The sequence below is a fragment of the Eschrichtius robustus genome, chromosome 10, assembly GCF_028021215.1.
Source record: "Eschrichtius robustus isolate mEscRob2 chromosome 10, mEscRob2.pri, whole genome shotgun sequence".
Taxonomy (NCBI): Eukaryota; Metazoa; Chordata; class Mammalia; order Artiodactyla; family Eschrichtiidae; genus Eschrichtius; species Eschrichtius robustus.
Window position 1 is genome coordinate 35,003,185 of NC_090833.1, and position 16,051 is coordinate 35,019,235.

Here is a 16,051-nt window from a genome sequence, read left to right on the forward strand (position 1 = left end):
CTGCTCCCTGTGACCAGCAGCAACCTTCTGCAGAGATGTGTGCTTGATTGCATGTACCCCCTTCACCAAAATCATATATACACTGACCTGCCCCCCCCCCCACCCCACCTCTTTGGAGCAGTTTCTCAGAGCTATCTGAGAGGCTGTCTCCCAGGCTATAGTCCTCAGTAAGTCCCCAAATGAAACTGAACTCACAGCTCTCATGTTGTGCAGTTTTGTTTTGTTTCTTTCAGTCGACAATAGGTAGAGTGCAGATGTGGCAAAACGTTAACAATTAAAGGGTCTGTGGGGTTGGTTGTACTATTCTTGCAATTTTTCTGTAGTTTGAAATCTTTCACAATAAAAAGTTTAAAAATTTTTTAAATGCATCCATCCTGACTCCAAAACAAACAAACAAACAAAAAAACCAAGGAAAGAAAGGAGGCCTTTAAATCGAACATACCTGAGTCCAGCTCTTATTAGCTGTGTGACCTCTGAGCCCTCACGTCCTCAGCTGGAAGATGGGTGTTAGTGCCCACCATATGCGCTTCTGTGGGACGACGAAGCCTGGAGCACAGTGGCCAGCATAGCGTCCTCTTGTATTCTGTGTCCACATTTGTTCTCCTCCCTTCCTCCCGCCTAATCCCCACTTCTCAGAATCCGTTACACGGGCCTCTGAGGGAGATTTGCTCAGGATAAATAAGAAGAACCATATGTCCCTTAGAATGCACAGGTGAGGAGACATGATGCCCTGCAGGGACACACTGCCTGAGAGGCAGGCTGGCCGACCCTCTGAACGTTGGGTCTTGGGAACAAAAGTAAGAAATGCCTCCACCCATGATTTCTTGGTTCACACCGTGGATCAGAGCTCAGAGACTAGCCAGAGCTTCTCAAAGTGGGATAGTTGGCTCGTCTGAGCAGAATCAGCTGTGGTTCATGTAAAAATGCAGATTCCTGAGCCCCACTAGGCTCTGAGTCGGCTTCTCTGCAGTGTTGGCAGTGTACATTCTAATGCTGTTTTCTGAGGTGATTCTGGGGCACACTCAGAGTTTAAGCACCCTTGACCCACACCGTGGCCAGGGTGAACGTGCTACTTTATAGCAAAATTGGTCCATTGGAGAAGTGGATTCCTGTGGTTAGAGCCTAATAATAACATTAAAAGGTTATACCCACCACAAAAATGTCCACAAATGGGGACAAACGGAAATACGAATCGAGTTGTAAATAAAGATAAAAGCAGGAGACTTAGGAAAGCAATGTTTCTCTCTGGGCTTTGCCAGCTCCAGACTCAAAGTATATGAATGAAATGCTGCCCCAGTATTGGGGGTGAGGGGACCCCCCAAATCCATCACTGTCTGCACCTTGGGACTACAGCGATCAGAGCGAGCTCGAGGCCCAGGCAGAAGGAACCCCTCCACTCAACATGACTCTGGGAAGCCACAAAAGCCAGCAGTTCCCTCCTCTGGACATGTGCAATAAACGGTGATTCTACAGCATCTTGCAAACCCCAAGGGCTCCAGAAATTCCAGTGACTGAGAGGCTCACTTAGATTCTGCCCTGGATCTGATGGGACCTCTCCCACTGGCCTTACGGGACTCTGTCTGGGGATGGTCACTCTGTGGGCTGCCACCTGGGTGACAGAAGCTGACGGGGATCACCTGGTTTTCCCTGGGGCCAGGTGAGGGCTTGTTAGTGGACATTTGGTTTGGAAGGTGCTGGGCTCCTCTCTCTTCCAGCCAGATCAGATCATTTGGCCGGGAGAGCTCCCCTCTGATCCTGAGAATCTTCTATTCCAAACCAGCTCTGGGCAGGCATTTACCCACATGGTCAGAGTTATTTTGGGAGATTCGACATCCTGCACTCAGCCCCAGGGAGGGAAAGAGACAATTGGGCAGTCTCCAGCCCCACTCCATCCCCAAACTGAGACAGATGACAGACTGCCCTTTGCAACTTTAACTCTTTCCTGGCTCTGGCTAAGAACAATGCACCCCCTCAGGTAAGGCTCAGATGGCAGCATGGTAACCACTGTCATTCAAGAAAAAAATAAAACGTAGCAGTAGAAAATTATGCATGGAAAATGGCTTTTAAAAATTGTCTTTAAGAAAAATAAATACCGTATGCTAACACATATATATGGAATCTTTAAGAAAAAAAAACAAAACACGTTCTGAAGAACCTAGGGGCAGGACAGCAATAAAGACGCAGACATAGAGAATGGACTTGAGGACACAGGGAGGGGGAAGGGTAAGCTGGGACAGAAGTGAGACAGTGGCATGGACATATATACACTACCAAATGTAAAATAGAAAGCAAGTGGGAAGCAGCCACATAGCACAGGGAGATCAGCTTGGTGCTTTGTGACCACCTAGAGGGGTGGGATAGGGAGGGTGGGAGGGAGACGCAAGAGGGAAGAGATATGAGGATATACGTATATGTCTAGCTGATTCACTTGGTTATAAAGCAGAAACTAACACACCATTGTAAAGCAATTATACTCCAATAAAGATGTTACAAAAAATTAAAAAATAAAAATAAAAATTGTCTTTAGATATTACAACGAAAATGAGAGGATGGAAATTGCATCAGAAGAACATCTGTGTGTGTGTGGTTTAACAATGAAGAAATAAATCACTTTCCCAACTGTAGGGCTTAAAGTAATATTGTACCTTTTAGGAACTCCGAAGTTTATTTTGGAGATGAGAATCAGATTAAAGGCCTCAGATTTATAGTTTTACACACTAGCACACAAAGTCGTTCGCATTAGAACCCAGGTAAGTGTAATCTTGGAGGTTGCGATGTTTGCTGCCTTTATGCCTTCTTTTTCAATTGTTCCCTAGGGGAGCTGCGCTTTGTACAGGAGACGAGCTCTGTGGAAAGAAGGGAGAAAGGCAGGCAGCAGGGAGCAGAGTCTGCGATGATTCTACGAGGGTGACAAGTGCCCTTTTGCATGTGGAATGTCTGTGGTTCCTCACTGGTGTGGTTTATTAAGGCCTGAGGTGATAACTCATATTTAAGAACCCTGCTTTGTTGGATCCCTATGGGATTCAGTTTCACACACAGTCACTCAGGGCCTAGCGTTTGGCAGGTGCTGAGGGAATCCTGGGGGTGGACAGCAATGAATCATGCACAGCCCCAACGACTTGCCCTCCAGAAGTCTCTCAAGGACAGGAGAGTCACACATCCTGGGCACCTGGCATCCCCCAAAACAAATCAACCTGGAACTGTGAGACCCCCATAGACAAAAACCTGACGGTGCCAGTGGGCTTGTATTTGTCTTCCGAGGCTGCAGAAAAACGCTGCTCTGTTTTTGATCATCACAAAACAAGCACAGCCTTCCTTCTCCACCTCCACTGGTTGGCCTCAGCTCTGGCCTGCCCTGGTCCTGGCTCCTCGCAGAAGCAGTGCCTGACTCGGCCTAACCAGCCCTGGAGATATCTTTATTTCTCACTGCTCCTCCCCACCCCATCCCCACCTCATCTCCTTGGGACCTGGGCTGACCTCCTGCCCCCCCTGACCCTGTCTGGTTCCTTTCTGTCACACTTTCTGCTTCCTCCTTGCTCATGGGCTCCAAGCCCCTTCCGCTGTGCCTTCAGGCTGCCTGACCCAGAATTTTATGCCCTCAGACTCCTCTGGCCTACTTCTGGCTTTTCCTGGCCTAACCTATCATGCTGCCAGGTGACGACAGTAGCCTTCAAGACTGCCATCAGACCAAAGTTTGAGACTCAAAAAGTCACTGCATTTGGTGGGTTGCAAACCCCATAATTTAGACTGCAATTGCTAGAGGACAGGCAGTTTGACCATTAAGATGCATCACTGCAAATCAACCAGTTCGCTTTTCTAGCACCCACTTGCTGATCAGGTGCCCTACTGGCATCAAAGGAACTTTTAAACTGGCTCTAAAACTTCAGATACAGCAGAGTCCCTGGAGGGCTTTCTGGGCCACAACACCCAGTTTCTGATTCTGAAGGTCTGCAAGTCGGAATTTATATTTCTAATGGGTTCTCAGGTGAAGCTGATGCTCTGGTCCTGGGGCCTCACTTTAAGAACCCTTGCTCTAGTCCAGTGGTTTCCAAACTTGGCTGCACATTGGACTCATCTGGGGAGAAAAAAAATATATAGACTAATTCCTGAATCCACCCTCAGAATTCTGATTTAATTGGTCTGGAATACAGACTGGTCACTAGATGTTGTATAAGCTCTGTAGGTGATTCTAAATTTTCAGCTGGAGTTGAGAGGTCTGCTCTCATACATTTCATCAGCAGAGGCTGGGCTAGGGGTGGGGAGCCCCCTTTATCTCCCATGAGGACACTTGCCTGAGATCACCAGATAAAATATAGGACACCCAGTTAAATTTGAATTCTAAATAAACAACAAATAATATTTTACTATAAGTATACCCCAAATATTGCATGGATGTCCATTTTTGTTATTGTTATTTTGTTTCATTTTTTCTAAATCTGGCAACCCTGCCCTTAGACACTCCATGACATGGAATGAGAAACAATGATCTGCCAGCTCCCATTTTATAAATAGTAACATCGAGGCCGTAGAGGTCATGTAGGAAGTCAGAAGAGAGCCAGGATAAGAACTCAGCAGTCTTGACCTCCATCCAAAACTCTTTTCCTTCCATCACACTTAACTGTGCTAAAGACACTTGTATCCTCTTGTTAGGGGGTTATTGTCAGTCTCCTAGAGGTGACTTCAAAGGGGTCAGTCTGATTTATGTCCTCTCTGCTGCTGTCCCAGTCCTCACCTCCACCCTCCCTTTCTACTGCTGCAGGTACCATAGAGGCTGTCCTGGGGTATGGCCATTCTCGGGGCCATATAATTAATGGCCACCTCGAGGAGGAAGTGGGCTGGAAGTGGTCCCGGCCACATACAGCTGTGAGGGAGAGCCCATAATTGGGTAACACAAGGACAAGTGGGATTTGGCACAGGCAAATGACAGGCAAAGCATGTTGGGAGAGGCCCACTTAATTCACAGAGACACTTGGAATTAGTTGCAAATTCTCTGGGAAGAAATCAAGGCAGCAGCATAAACAGCTCAATTAAATTGTTGGCTCAACATTCAGTGCGCAGTAATGGTCAAAACACAGTCTTTAATCTAGATATAGAGGATTATCTTTTGACCAGCAATGAGATTCCTAAGATTAGTTGTACCTGAGGTGGAGGGAACAACAGAGCTGGCTCAGCGACACCGCGGACAGGCTTGCGTGTCAGCACGACTGGGACTTGTGTGGAAAGGGCTACCTGGACCCCGCAACCTTCCTGGAGCCCCCTCCGGATGCTGGGAAGACAGGGATGAATCTCGTTCTGCTTCCTCTGCGGAAGAGACACAGTCTGGGAACAGATCCCCTGAACACATCTGCTTTAAAAATGCGGCAAGTCTGACATGCTCCCACATCCAGACCAAAGCTAAAGCCACTAGCACCATGTCCGAGGCAGAGAGATGGCAAGCTTTAGCCCTCTGCTATTCTACCCTCCATGATCAGCCACTCACGTTCACTCATTCATTTCACAGATATTGATCCCATGCCTGCTAGGTGTCAGGCCCTGTTCTTGACACAGAAGATATGCAGTGAACAAAGAGTAAAGATCCCTACCCCATCGTGGGGCAAGACAAAGAATAAACAAGAACAATAAGTAAAATATGCTGTGTGTGAACTGGGAATGAGTGATAACTCAGAAAAATAAAGCAGAGATGAGGATAGGAAGTGTTGAGTGTGGAGGACAATTCTAGATATGGTGCCCAGGAGAGGCTTCACTGAGCACGTGCCATTTAAAAAAAGACCAGAAGGGAGTGAATGGTGACAGCAGTGGGGAAGCATTCCAGGCAGAGGAGATGTAGTGCAAAGGCCCAAGGTGAGAGGATTCAAGGAACAGCAAAGAGGCTGCCTGGCTGGAGTGGGAATTTAAGGGGACTAGGTCATGTGAGGCCTTATGGGCCACTGTAACTATTTTTGGCATCTATTAGGGACATGGGGATTTTTTTCTTTTTTCTTTTTTGGCTGCAAGCATGCCATGTGGGAACTCCCCGACCAGGGATCGAACCTGTGCCCCCTGCAGTGGAAGCACGGAGTCTTAACCACTGGACCGCCAGGAAAGTCCCGGGACATGGGGATTTAATGGGGGATTTAATCAGATTCATTTTTAATAGGATCACTGGTTGCTGCGTTGAGAAAGAAACCAGGAAATGGGTAGGATACACCTGCAATGATACAGTCAAGGGATGAAGGAGTTGGACCGGGGTAGGAGCAGTGGAGGTGGTGAGACATGGTAGGATTCTGCATATTCTTTGCTGATGGGTTGGATGGAGCAGGAATAAAAAAGGTGTCAAGGATGACTGAGGGTTTTGCTTCAGGTCTTCACTGAGGATTAATGACTCTCAAATCCATGCTTCCAGCCCAGACTCCCAGGCTGGTACATAGCAAGGGACTGACATTAACATTTGACAGACTGAACTGAAAAAGTTCTGTTTGATGAATCTGTTGGGATGGTGGCACCATTTTTCTAGGCCTCCACCAATGGCAGAGCCTACCTCCAGATATTGGGAGTGCAGAGAAAAGAGCTGCCATGTCCCCACCTTGGTCTAAAATGAGAAGTTGAGACAGGGCAGAAACAGGAACAGGACCACACCCAACCCTTCCAATAAGAAAACTGGGGACAAGAAGGGGGGATATAAAAGTAAAAAATGCCAAGAATGATGGCCATAGAATTGGGTTTGTGATGTCAAAGAGACTGGATGCCAATCCCAGCCATGTCTCTTGACTCAACCTCTTCCCTTCACTGGTCCGTCTTCTCTCTGAAATGGGGTGGTTGGCTTTCTGAAGAGTCTGTCCAGCTCTAACCACCTATAGTGTTCTGATCCTTTTCTTACAAGTCCCTGTCTCCTCTAACCATTTGACACACTGCTTCTCCAACATCGTCTTTCGGGAACGTTTCTGTTTCCTTTCAGACTGATTATTTCTGACTCTGAGTCTTGTAAGATGTCACTATTAGTTCCCAAAGGAAAACACCCATGTGTTTTTTTGCCTGCTTGAAATAAATACTATCTTAGGTCAGTTACCCATCTGTAAATTGGGAATAACACGAGATTGTAGGGATGCTGAGGAGGGTTAATTATATACAGAACATGTAGGGGTTGAGCAGATACACAAGTGCTCTGGAAGTTTTTGGCATAATACTATAGCATTACAATAATTTTGGCTTGCAAATTATATCCCAGCAGAGGCATCACATGGAAAAGTGGGTCTGACCCCATGGCCTGCTGAAAGTGAAATGGGAAAAATAAGTTGTGAAATATAACTTCTCTTCCTAAACCTTTGGAAAAGGCAGAGATCACTCTTCCATGTGCAACCCACGCGCAGGGAACAAGTTTCCAGATCCTGGAGAAGACTTTCTTGCCCAGGGTGTCCTGGCCTGTTGCCAGGATCTGGCCATTCCTCCTTCCTGAACCTAGAAGCAGAGATGGGAAGGAAGGGAGCAGAAGGGGATTTGTGGTTGGTTGAAAGGAGGGGCTCGCAAGGAGAACGTCCTTGCCTTTCAGGTTTTCTTTTTGAGCCTCTCTTACTTGTGGGATAATTAAGTGTTTATACAGTAGAGGAATGATTTAAAGAGTAATCTGAGATAGTTAAGTCTAGGGACACCCAAAATAAACATCTTAGCTCAGGTCAACTTCTGGGTCCTCTCACCATCCCCCAGACACCCCACAAACACACACCCCCCCACATCATAGACTTCCTGTGAAATTCTAAAAAAGTAGATCTCAGGCAATGAAGGGGCTGTGTAGTTGTTGATGATGTCTGTGACTATGGCATCATATAGTGGGTTTGTAAAATTTAACTGGCTCATAGAGGATGACAGTCCTGTCTGACCAGAGGGGAAGAGCAAATAGCTTGATCCTGAAGGGACAGTTTGCAGTCAATTCCACTGCTTCACTGTTTGTGGCTGAGTGGACAGAGCACAGGATTCAGAGTAAGACCCAAGTTGGAGTCCTGGTTCTGCCACTTCCCCACGGTGGCCTCAGGCAGGGGAAGAGGCCCTCCCTGCCCAAGAGCCTCAGACTGCGAGTCTGACCTCCACCTCCAGTTCTGGCCAAAAGAGTCACTGGCCTTGCTCCCTGCCCTAACAGGCCCCACTTTTCCTACGGGATACAGGAAAAAATAGATTCCCCCAAAGCCCATCTATAATATACAGGTTGCCAGTGGAGGTAATTAATGATTTGGACTATCATCCTAATAAGTTAGCATACTTAGAGAATTTCTCAGGTGTCAATTCATACCTTAGGGTATGTCATATTCTGGAGCTTGATCAGCCTAATTCAAAGGAGCACCGGCTCTACTGGCAGTTACCTCATTTCTAGGCAGCTCCTCTTCCTCGGCAGAGCATATGCGGCCTCCCAGGAAAAGCTTTACCGAGCAGGCTGTGCTCCTCACTCGGCCTCAGTTTCAGCATTTTAATAATCAGAGGACGACCTTAAATTGCAAAGTAGAGACTAGTAGAAATGACACAATTTCGGCGCTACCAGACCGGGAACTGGCATCCAGGCCCACCTGGGTGACCTTCCTCTGAGCCTCAGTTTCTCCGTCTGTAAAATGAGGGCCCTGGATTAAATGGAGCCTTGCCAGCTCCTACAATCTTAGGCTTTAAACGTTCCCACAGCTCGCTCTGCCAGGTTGGCCGTGAACAGGGTTAAAGCCACGACTTCCTCAGAGGTGAAAAGGTAAGCAAACATTCCGACCTCCCCTTAGCTTGGCTCTCCAACTGGTGGGGGGCCGGACCCCTGCCGCCTATCCTGGCCGCATCCGTCATCTGGATTGCTAAAACGCTCATTTGCATAAGGATTCCTCCGAAGGTCTGGCACAGTGGGCTGAACCGGAGTCTTCGTCCCTTTAAGTAGGGAATAGACACCCTGTCCCTAAGGGGTCTCGGCACCGTAATTCCTCCAAGCGGGTCACGCCGTAAAGTAGAAAAGCCCCGTGTCCCCAACAGTGGGGATCCCTGGGTAGCACAGCGCGCGGGTCCCGGGGAAGGGTTTGGCCTCTGCGCGCTGCAGGCTTAGGCTGGCAACCTCTCGTCCTAGGAGGCGGCGGACTGCGAGCGAGGCGGGGCCGGTTGCGCCGCGGGACCCCGACGCCCTCAGGCGAGACCCAGGGCCTGGCGCCGAGGCGGCCACAGGAGGTGGCGCGTGCTGAAGAGAGGAGCTGCTTCTGCCCAGGACCCGGGCGCAAGAGGGGCGGAGCCAGGGCCGAGGTCTGGGAGCAGGACTTGTGGGGGTGGGCGGGGCGGGGTCTGCGGGGGCGGGCTGGGGGCGGGGCGCGCGCTGGCCCGGGGAGGGCGGGGCTGCGGCGCGGGGCGGGCTCTGGCGGCCCGAGTGTCACACACGCGGCGGTTCGGGAGGCGGCGACAGCGGCAGCAGCAGGCGCCGCCGGGACGGGCACGGGCGCGCGGGCTCGGGCGGGCACCGGCTGCCTCCTCCCTCCCTCGTCGCTTGCTCGCTAGCTCTCCGGCCCGCTTGCTAGCCGGCCGGGTGCCGAGCTCGCTACAGCGTTCTCGGGAAGGAAGAAGTGGGGGGCCGAGGACGCCGACAAGTTCCAGCAGTACCAGGGATCCGGGCCAAGGCGGTGGCTGCGGTTCCGACGGGGCAGGAGCGCGCTCCGTGGCGGAGCGCACGGCCAGAGCGTCCGAGGAGCGGGGCGCCCGGGCCTTTAGTTATCTGTGGGGCCGCGGCCGGATCCCATGAGACGCGCCCGCGAAGGGCACAAGATCCGAAGCCCGGGAGGCGCGCGGAGGAGGCGGAGGGCGGTGCTGCAGCGGCCGGAGCCCGGGAGCGGCCGGCAGGAGGCGGCGGAGAGAACTTGAACTTGGCGTCGGGAGCGGGCGCCCCGGACGCCCCTCGCCGGGGCCGGGGCGCCGAGGGACCTGGGCGGCAGCACTGCCCCCCGAATGGCCGCGGCGGCGGACCCGGCTCCCGCGCCGCGGCCCTAGGCGGCCTCTCGCCATGGCCAAGTGGCTGAACAAGTACTTCAGCTTGGGCAACAGCAAGACCAAGAGCCCCCCGCAGCCGCCGCGGCCCGACTACCGCGAGCAGCGGCGCCGGGGCGAGCGGCCCTCGCAGCACCCCCAGGCCGTGCCGCAGGCCCCCTCGGCCACCTCGGCGTCCTGCGGTACGGCCGCCGCCTCCTGCTTCTCGGCCTCGTCGGGATCGCTGCCCGACGACAGCGGCAGCACTAGCGACCTCATCCGCGCCTACCGCGCACAGAAGGAGCGCGACTTTGAGGACCCTTACAACGGGCCCGGCTCGTCTCTGCGCAAACTGCGCGCCATGTGCCGCCTGGACTACTGCGGCGGCGGGGAGCCAGGCGGGGGCCAGCGTGCCTTCTCGGCCTCGTCCGCGTCGGGCGCCGCGGGCTGCTGCTGTGCTTCCTCCGGCGTGGGCGCTGCCGCGTCCTCGTCCTCGTCCTCGGGCTCTCCGCACCTCTACCGCAGCAGCAGCGAGCGGCGGCCCGCCACGCCAGCCGAGGTGCGCTACATCTCCCCCAAGCACCGCCTCATTAAGGTGGAGAGTGCCGGGGGCGGTGCCGCAGAACACCCGGGGGGCTCCTGCTCAGGCGGCCGCACCTGGAGCCCGACGGCCTGCGGAAGCAAGAAACTGCTCAACAAGTGTGGCGCCTCGGCCGCGGAAGAGAGCGGTGCCGGCAAAAAGGACAAGGTAAGGCGCCCCTCGGCCTCACCCGAGGTTCCAGAGCCACTGTGCGCACGGGTAAACTGAGGCACCGCTCTACTTTCGAGTTCCTACATCCACTCGGGCTAGGACCTTGGGGTCAGGCCTCTCAACGGTGCTTCCCAGTTCTGCCTCTGCACGCGCTTTGCCGCCGATCGGCGGCCTCCTGACACAGTCTCTTTCACTGTTGCTGCCAAAACGTCCTCTCTCTGAGCCCACAGCCAGGTGCCCGTTTCGGAAGTAGCCTGACGAGAGCGCCCCGCCCAGCCTTGCCCAAGAAAGAGACACCCAACTAGCCCTTCAGCCCCCCGAGAAGGAAAGTCAGAGAGGCAGAGCTGTCACGGACTTAAAAGCGTGTTTACTCTTGTCTACCTCCTCTTCCTCCTGCCCCTGATTCTATACATGGGAAACTGAGGTCCAGAGCTGGGAAGGGACTCGCCGGATATTACCCATTTCCGATGGCAGATTCAGACCGGCTGTCTTTAAATGGATATATGTAAATCACTCTAAACGCCCTGCCCTGACCCACCCCCCGCGCCAGGTTTCGAAATGGGGCGGCCTTTTGTACTGGAGCTGCACCGGGAACCCCCAAGCGTGCTCTTCCAGTTGCAGTGAGCTGGCCTACAAGAGCGCTCCACTTAGACCTGTCAGTTCCTCCAGCCGCGCATGGGAGGGGTCCGCCTACCCAGCCAGCTGGAAGGAGACCCACCCCTCCAAACCTCACCTTCCTTCCTGACCTTACCCCCACCCCATACAGCCCCAGGGATGAGGCGGACGATTTTGTGCAACCCCCCTCCCTAACAAATCAGACCATCTTGATCCCCCACCTTTGAAGCAGGTTAGTTAATTCCAGCCAGATGGGGCCCTCTCCTCCCCCTTCACACTCCTGTGACACCCTCCTTTCCCCCATGAAATAATACTTGTTCTGTCTACTTCTGGTGGAAGGCAGTGTTTTGATTACATCTGAGGCCCAGTGCCTTGCAATGGCTATCAGGCCGCTGTCCCTCTTGTTCTCCTCTGGCCCCCTACCTTCTCCCAAAGGTAAACTTTTGCCCAGGTGTGGGCTGGGGGAGACTGGTGGAGTCTGAGTTTCTTTTAGGACTGGATGTCCAGACAGGAGGGAGACAGGCTCCTACCTGCCAGCTGGTGCTTGGAAAGGGATCTTTTTTGTTTTCCAGGCAGGAGGAGTAAGGGGATGCCCCTCCTGATTTTTTTCTGCCTGACTTCCTCTCCCCAAGGTCCTAGGTCCCCCGAGTACCCCCTCCTCCCCCCTCTGGGTCTGCTGAAGGCATCGTGGGCAGTCGGTGGATTCCACCTCCCTCTGGGCCAGTTTTGGGGACATATCTTGGAAGCATGGACTCTGGGCTTCCTAAGCACCCAGGATGCCATACCTAAATGACGAAGAGCTGGAAGCCAGGTGGCCACCCAGGTGCTGCCTTGGGGACAGAGGAGGTTTCTCCGAGAGCCCCCAGGATTATGGGTTTGTGGTTGATCTATGAGGGAAACATCAGAGAGGCTCCCTGCTGCCTTATGTGTGGCCCAGGATTGGCTAGGTGCTGGCCTGGGAGATCCTGAAGTCCCTGGGGATGGAAGGACGGCCCAGCCTAGCTCTCCAGAGAGATTGTGCCTTCCCCCGTTACTCCATGACCACCTCCCAGGTGGGCAAATCTCCTTTCTCTACCACTGCTTGTCGTTCTGCTTGCTCACTAAAGTCTTCCTTTATGGTTTTCAAAACTTTAGTAAATGTTTTTTCTAATTACAATTAAGACTGTTTCAAATACTGAGGAATAATAAGTTTTATAGCTGGAGTGTCAAGTGTGTTGAAGACTTGGCTTGTTTGTATTTCTTACAGGTCTTCTCTGTGCTCTCCCTTGCTGGGTACTAGAGCAGGGTCTAGTGAATACTGTGGCCTAGGCCGCAGTGTGCATGATAAGTGCCGTGATGGGACGTGGTCAGGGAGGACCATTATTATGGTTGGCTGCAGAAGAGAGCCTGGTGCTGTAGGGGACTGCAGGTAAAGGCCCTGTGGCTGGAATTCAGAGGTTAGAGTTGGGCAGGACCCCAGAGGGACAGGAGGGCCCGGGTCAGGGAGGACCTTGAAAGCTAAGCACAGTGAGGGCCAGTGAGGGGGTTAGGCTGCTAAATGATGTGAGCAAATGTGGTTTTTAAAAAGATCTCTCTGGGGACTTCTCTGATGGCGCAGTGGTTAAGAATCTGCCTGCCAATGCAGGGGACATGGGTTTGAACCCTGGTCCAGGAAGATTTCCCCATGCTGCGGAGCAACTGAGCCCGTGAGCCACAACTACTGAACCTGTGCTCTAGAGCCCGTGAGCCACAACTACTGAGCCCACGTGCTGCAACTACTGAAGCCCGCGTGCCTAGAGCCTGTGCTCTAATCACTGCAACTAGAGAAAACCTGTGTGCAGCAACGAAGACCCAACGCAGTCAAAAAAAAAAAAAAAAGATCTCTCTGGGCTGCATTTTCACATACTAGGTTGTGATCCTTGGAGTTGGAGGGATTGTGGCTACCAGATTCCTTCTAACGAGTAGGAGGGGAAGGAGCCCGGAAGGGTCATAGTATGCAGTGGTTCTCAAACCAGCACCCGGAGGACTGGTTAAAACACAGATTGTGAGACCCATCGCCTGAAGTGCCTGAGTCACCACACCTGGTGTGGGCCTGAGAATGTGCATTTCTAACAAATTCTCAGGTGATCTTTTGCTGCTGATCCTGGGACCACACTTAGAGAACACGAATGCAACAGTGGCTTCTTAACCCTCCCTCTGGGTCTTCTGGTCAGAGCTGCTTTGGGATGCAGACTCTGGATGCCCTCATCTCTGCCCTCTGTGTGGGGCTGCCTCCTAATCCGGGGCTAACACCCACCCCCCATTCCTGGCTAGGCAGACAGGAGGCAGCCTGGTTTTCACATTATTTCCAGCCAGATAGCTTTTGGAAGGTCAGGCATACTGCAGATCCAGCCCTGAACACCCCAGAGCCCACCTTCTGCCCCTCACCCGCAGATCCAGGAAAACCTACTCCTAGCCCACTTAATCTCAGACCCAGCTTCCTTTTTTCTGTTGTTAGGAGTTAGGAAAAGAACCCCTAGGACTGTTGAATGCCCCCTGCGTGCCAGGCCCTGTGTTTTTAACATCGGCCTGTGTTGAGAGTTGCTATGGCTTGGGAGTAGGAGCTATTGGTCCACAGATACTCCTTTCAGGGCCTCCATTGCCACCTCCCAACCAGCTTTATCTTTGGGGGGCCCTTCTCCTGCTTCCCTTAGTTACCTGTGCTTCCTTCTGACACATACTTGGGCATCTTTCTATTCTCCCAGGTAAGTCCGGGGGCACACACACACCTGGTCACGTATGCCCCACTCAGCCAGCCTCCAGTTTGGGGTATTTTCCCTTTTAGAATTATGTGTAACAGACTGTGTTTTCAGTTTAACCAGCTTTTCCCTGCACTTATTTTTGTGCTCAGAGATCTCTCGGTACAAGGGCGAGCTAGGAGGAAGGGAATAAAGGCTGCAAAAGACTTGGCAGTAATCTTTGGCCTAAGCCTCCGGAGGACATCTACACACATTGTCTTTTCATCATTTGTTTCCCAGTGTTTTTGTCTTGGGGAATTTAGTGAGGTCTTCACCTAGGAGGCAGCTTTGAGCTGGATCTAGAGACGGAAGTGGAATTTCAGCGCAGGGAGAAGGCTGACTGCAGCCTGCGGGAGCACTTAGGTGCCTGTGCTGTGAGTGTACATGCATACGTGTGTCCATATATGTATGTGTGTGGGCGTATGTGTGTGCAAATATATGTATGAAACCTTAATGTGGAGAGTGTTCTTAGAAACCGGAGCTTTCTTGCAGTGGGCCTCACTTGGGGAATGAGAGGTGACAATGTGAGATACGTGGGGGCCTGAGTTTAGACCCCACAGGGGGATCCTTGAAGACTGTTGAGTCAGGAAAAGGATAGACTCAGAGCCATGGTTGAGGAGCATCCCAGGTTACAAACAGCTGCCACAGTCTGGGGGAAATGGGTTTGGAGTTAGGAGGCAATTACAATACAGTCCGAGTGAGACACAGTGAGGGCCTGAACTCCTGGGAAGAGAAAAACGAAACTTTAGTAGGTGGAAATATTATTCCTTCAGGTTGTCTTTATAAAAAAAATAATGATGACAAAGAGGCCAGTAACTTGGTAGGTCTCCTTTTGTGCAGCCAAACAGGGCTCATCCAGTTATGTTTTCTGCTGAAGTCTTGTTTCTTTTATCATAATTAAGTAAATGTTTCCACTGCAACTGAGAAAGTCAAGATGCACCATGACATCAGTTCCCCAAGTTTTAAATACATGCTGATGTGTACCAACAATTTATATTTTGTCAGCATCCACAGAGTTGAGTTAAATAACATGTTTCCTAAGGAATAAATAATATCATGTTCAACTTTTTTTTTTTTTTTAAACACTCAGCAAACAGTTTCTGAGCAGCGTGCTAAGCAGGGGGGAATTCAGAGAGAATAAGTGGTGGCCAGCTTTCCAAGAGGGAAGCTTTTCAGTTTGTAGTTGAACACGAGCTTTTCAAGATCTAGTCTGGGAGACAGAGATGGGTAATGAGGCAGTGTTGCAACATGTGGCGTGCCAGAAAAGAAGGGTGTGCACAGGGCTGGGAGGGCCTCAACTCTGTGAATTCAAGGAGGGCTTTCAGGGGGTGGCAGCATTTGAGCTTCTCCATGCAGAAGCTTGTGCCAAGAGAATGGTTGGAGGCTCTGAAGGGTGGGTGTGGCAGGAGGTTGCAGACGGAGGTTGGAGCCACAACAGGAAGAGAGTGTCTCACGTGTCTTTGTGGGGAGTTGTGACTCGTCTTTCAGTCCTTTTCACTTCAAATCATTGATGTATAGCTTGATTGAAGCCAGGGTCAAGCATGAGCTGTCAGTCATTTCTATTTGGTTAACAGCCACATTCTCCAGTTCTGAGAAAGTAATTGATTGGAAAGGTAAGAGCCAAGCTTGGTAGCTGTGGTTTGGCTTGGAACACTTTCTCCTTTGAAGTCCTGTCCCTTGAAAGTAGTGTGAGAAAAACGCTGCATATCAAATCCAGTTTTTCCCATTGATTCCCCAGAAGAGAAATATGTTCTCCAGGCTTCAGGCTAACCACTTAATTGGTCATTGAATCCTCACAATCACCCGAGAAGGGGTTTAGGTACTGTATCAGTTAGCTATTGCTGCATAACAAATCACCCCAAACTCTGGTTTTAAACCAGAGGTTAGCAAAGTTTCTTAAAGAGCCAGTTAGTAAATAATTTTAGCTTGCAGGCCAGACAGCCCCCATCACAACTATTCTGCCATTGTAGCTTGAAAGCAGACATAC

The 16,051-nt window shown here is 51.5% G+C and overlaps 1 protein-coding gene and 2 long non-coding RNA genes across 5 annotated transcripts in view; 1 reads left to right on the plus strand and 2 right to left on the minus strand.

The window, feature by feature from the left end:
• LOC137770209 (uncharacterized) overlaps positions 1-1,089 on the minus strand; it is a 104,825-nt gene extending 103,736 nt beyond the window's left edge. The window contains exon 1 of the long non-coding RNA XR_011075137.1: positions 443-1,089. This is a non-coding gene — a long non-coding RNA (uncharacterized lncRNA). The remainder of the gene's footprint in view (positions 1-442) is intronic.
• A 1,542-nt stretch (positions 1,090-2,631) lies between these two features.
• On the minus strand, positions 2,632-9,193 carry LOC137770240 (uncharacterized). 2 transcript variants are annotated; one of them, XR_011075156.1, is made up of 3 exons: positions 8,331-9,193; positions 5,140-5,301; positions 2,632-2,846 (listed from the first exon to the last, which is right to left on the minus strand). It is a non-coding gene; the product is annotated as an uncharacterized lncRNA (long non-coding RNA). The 2 variants fall into 2 exon arrangements; XR_011075157.1 differs by having other exon boundaries at positions 8,261-9,193.
• Positions 9,194-9,479: 286 nt separating this feature from the next.
• The window catches only part of SHB (SH2 domain containing adaptor protein B), a 133,681-nt gene continuing 127,109 nt past the window's right edge, over positions 9,480-16,051 (plus strand). Inside the window, exon 1 of one of the 2 annotated variants that reach the window (XM_068553721.1) lies at positions 9,480-10,690. In XM_068553721.1, coding sequence (XP_068409822.1) covers positions 9,980-10,690 — 711 coding nt within the window. In that variant the 5' untranslated portion in view covers positions 9,480-9,979. The remainder of the gene's footprint in view (positions 10,691-16,051) is intronic. The other variant, XM_068553722.1, reaches the window with a different exon arrangement.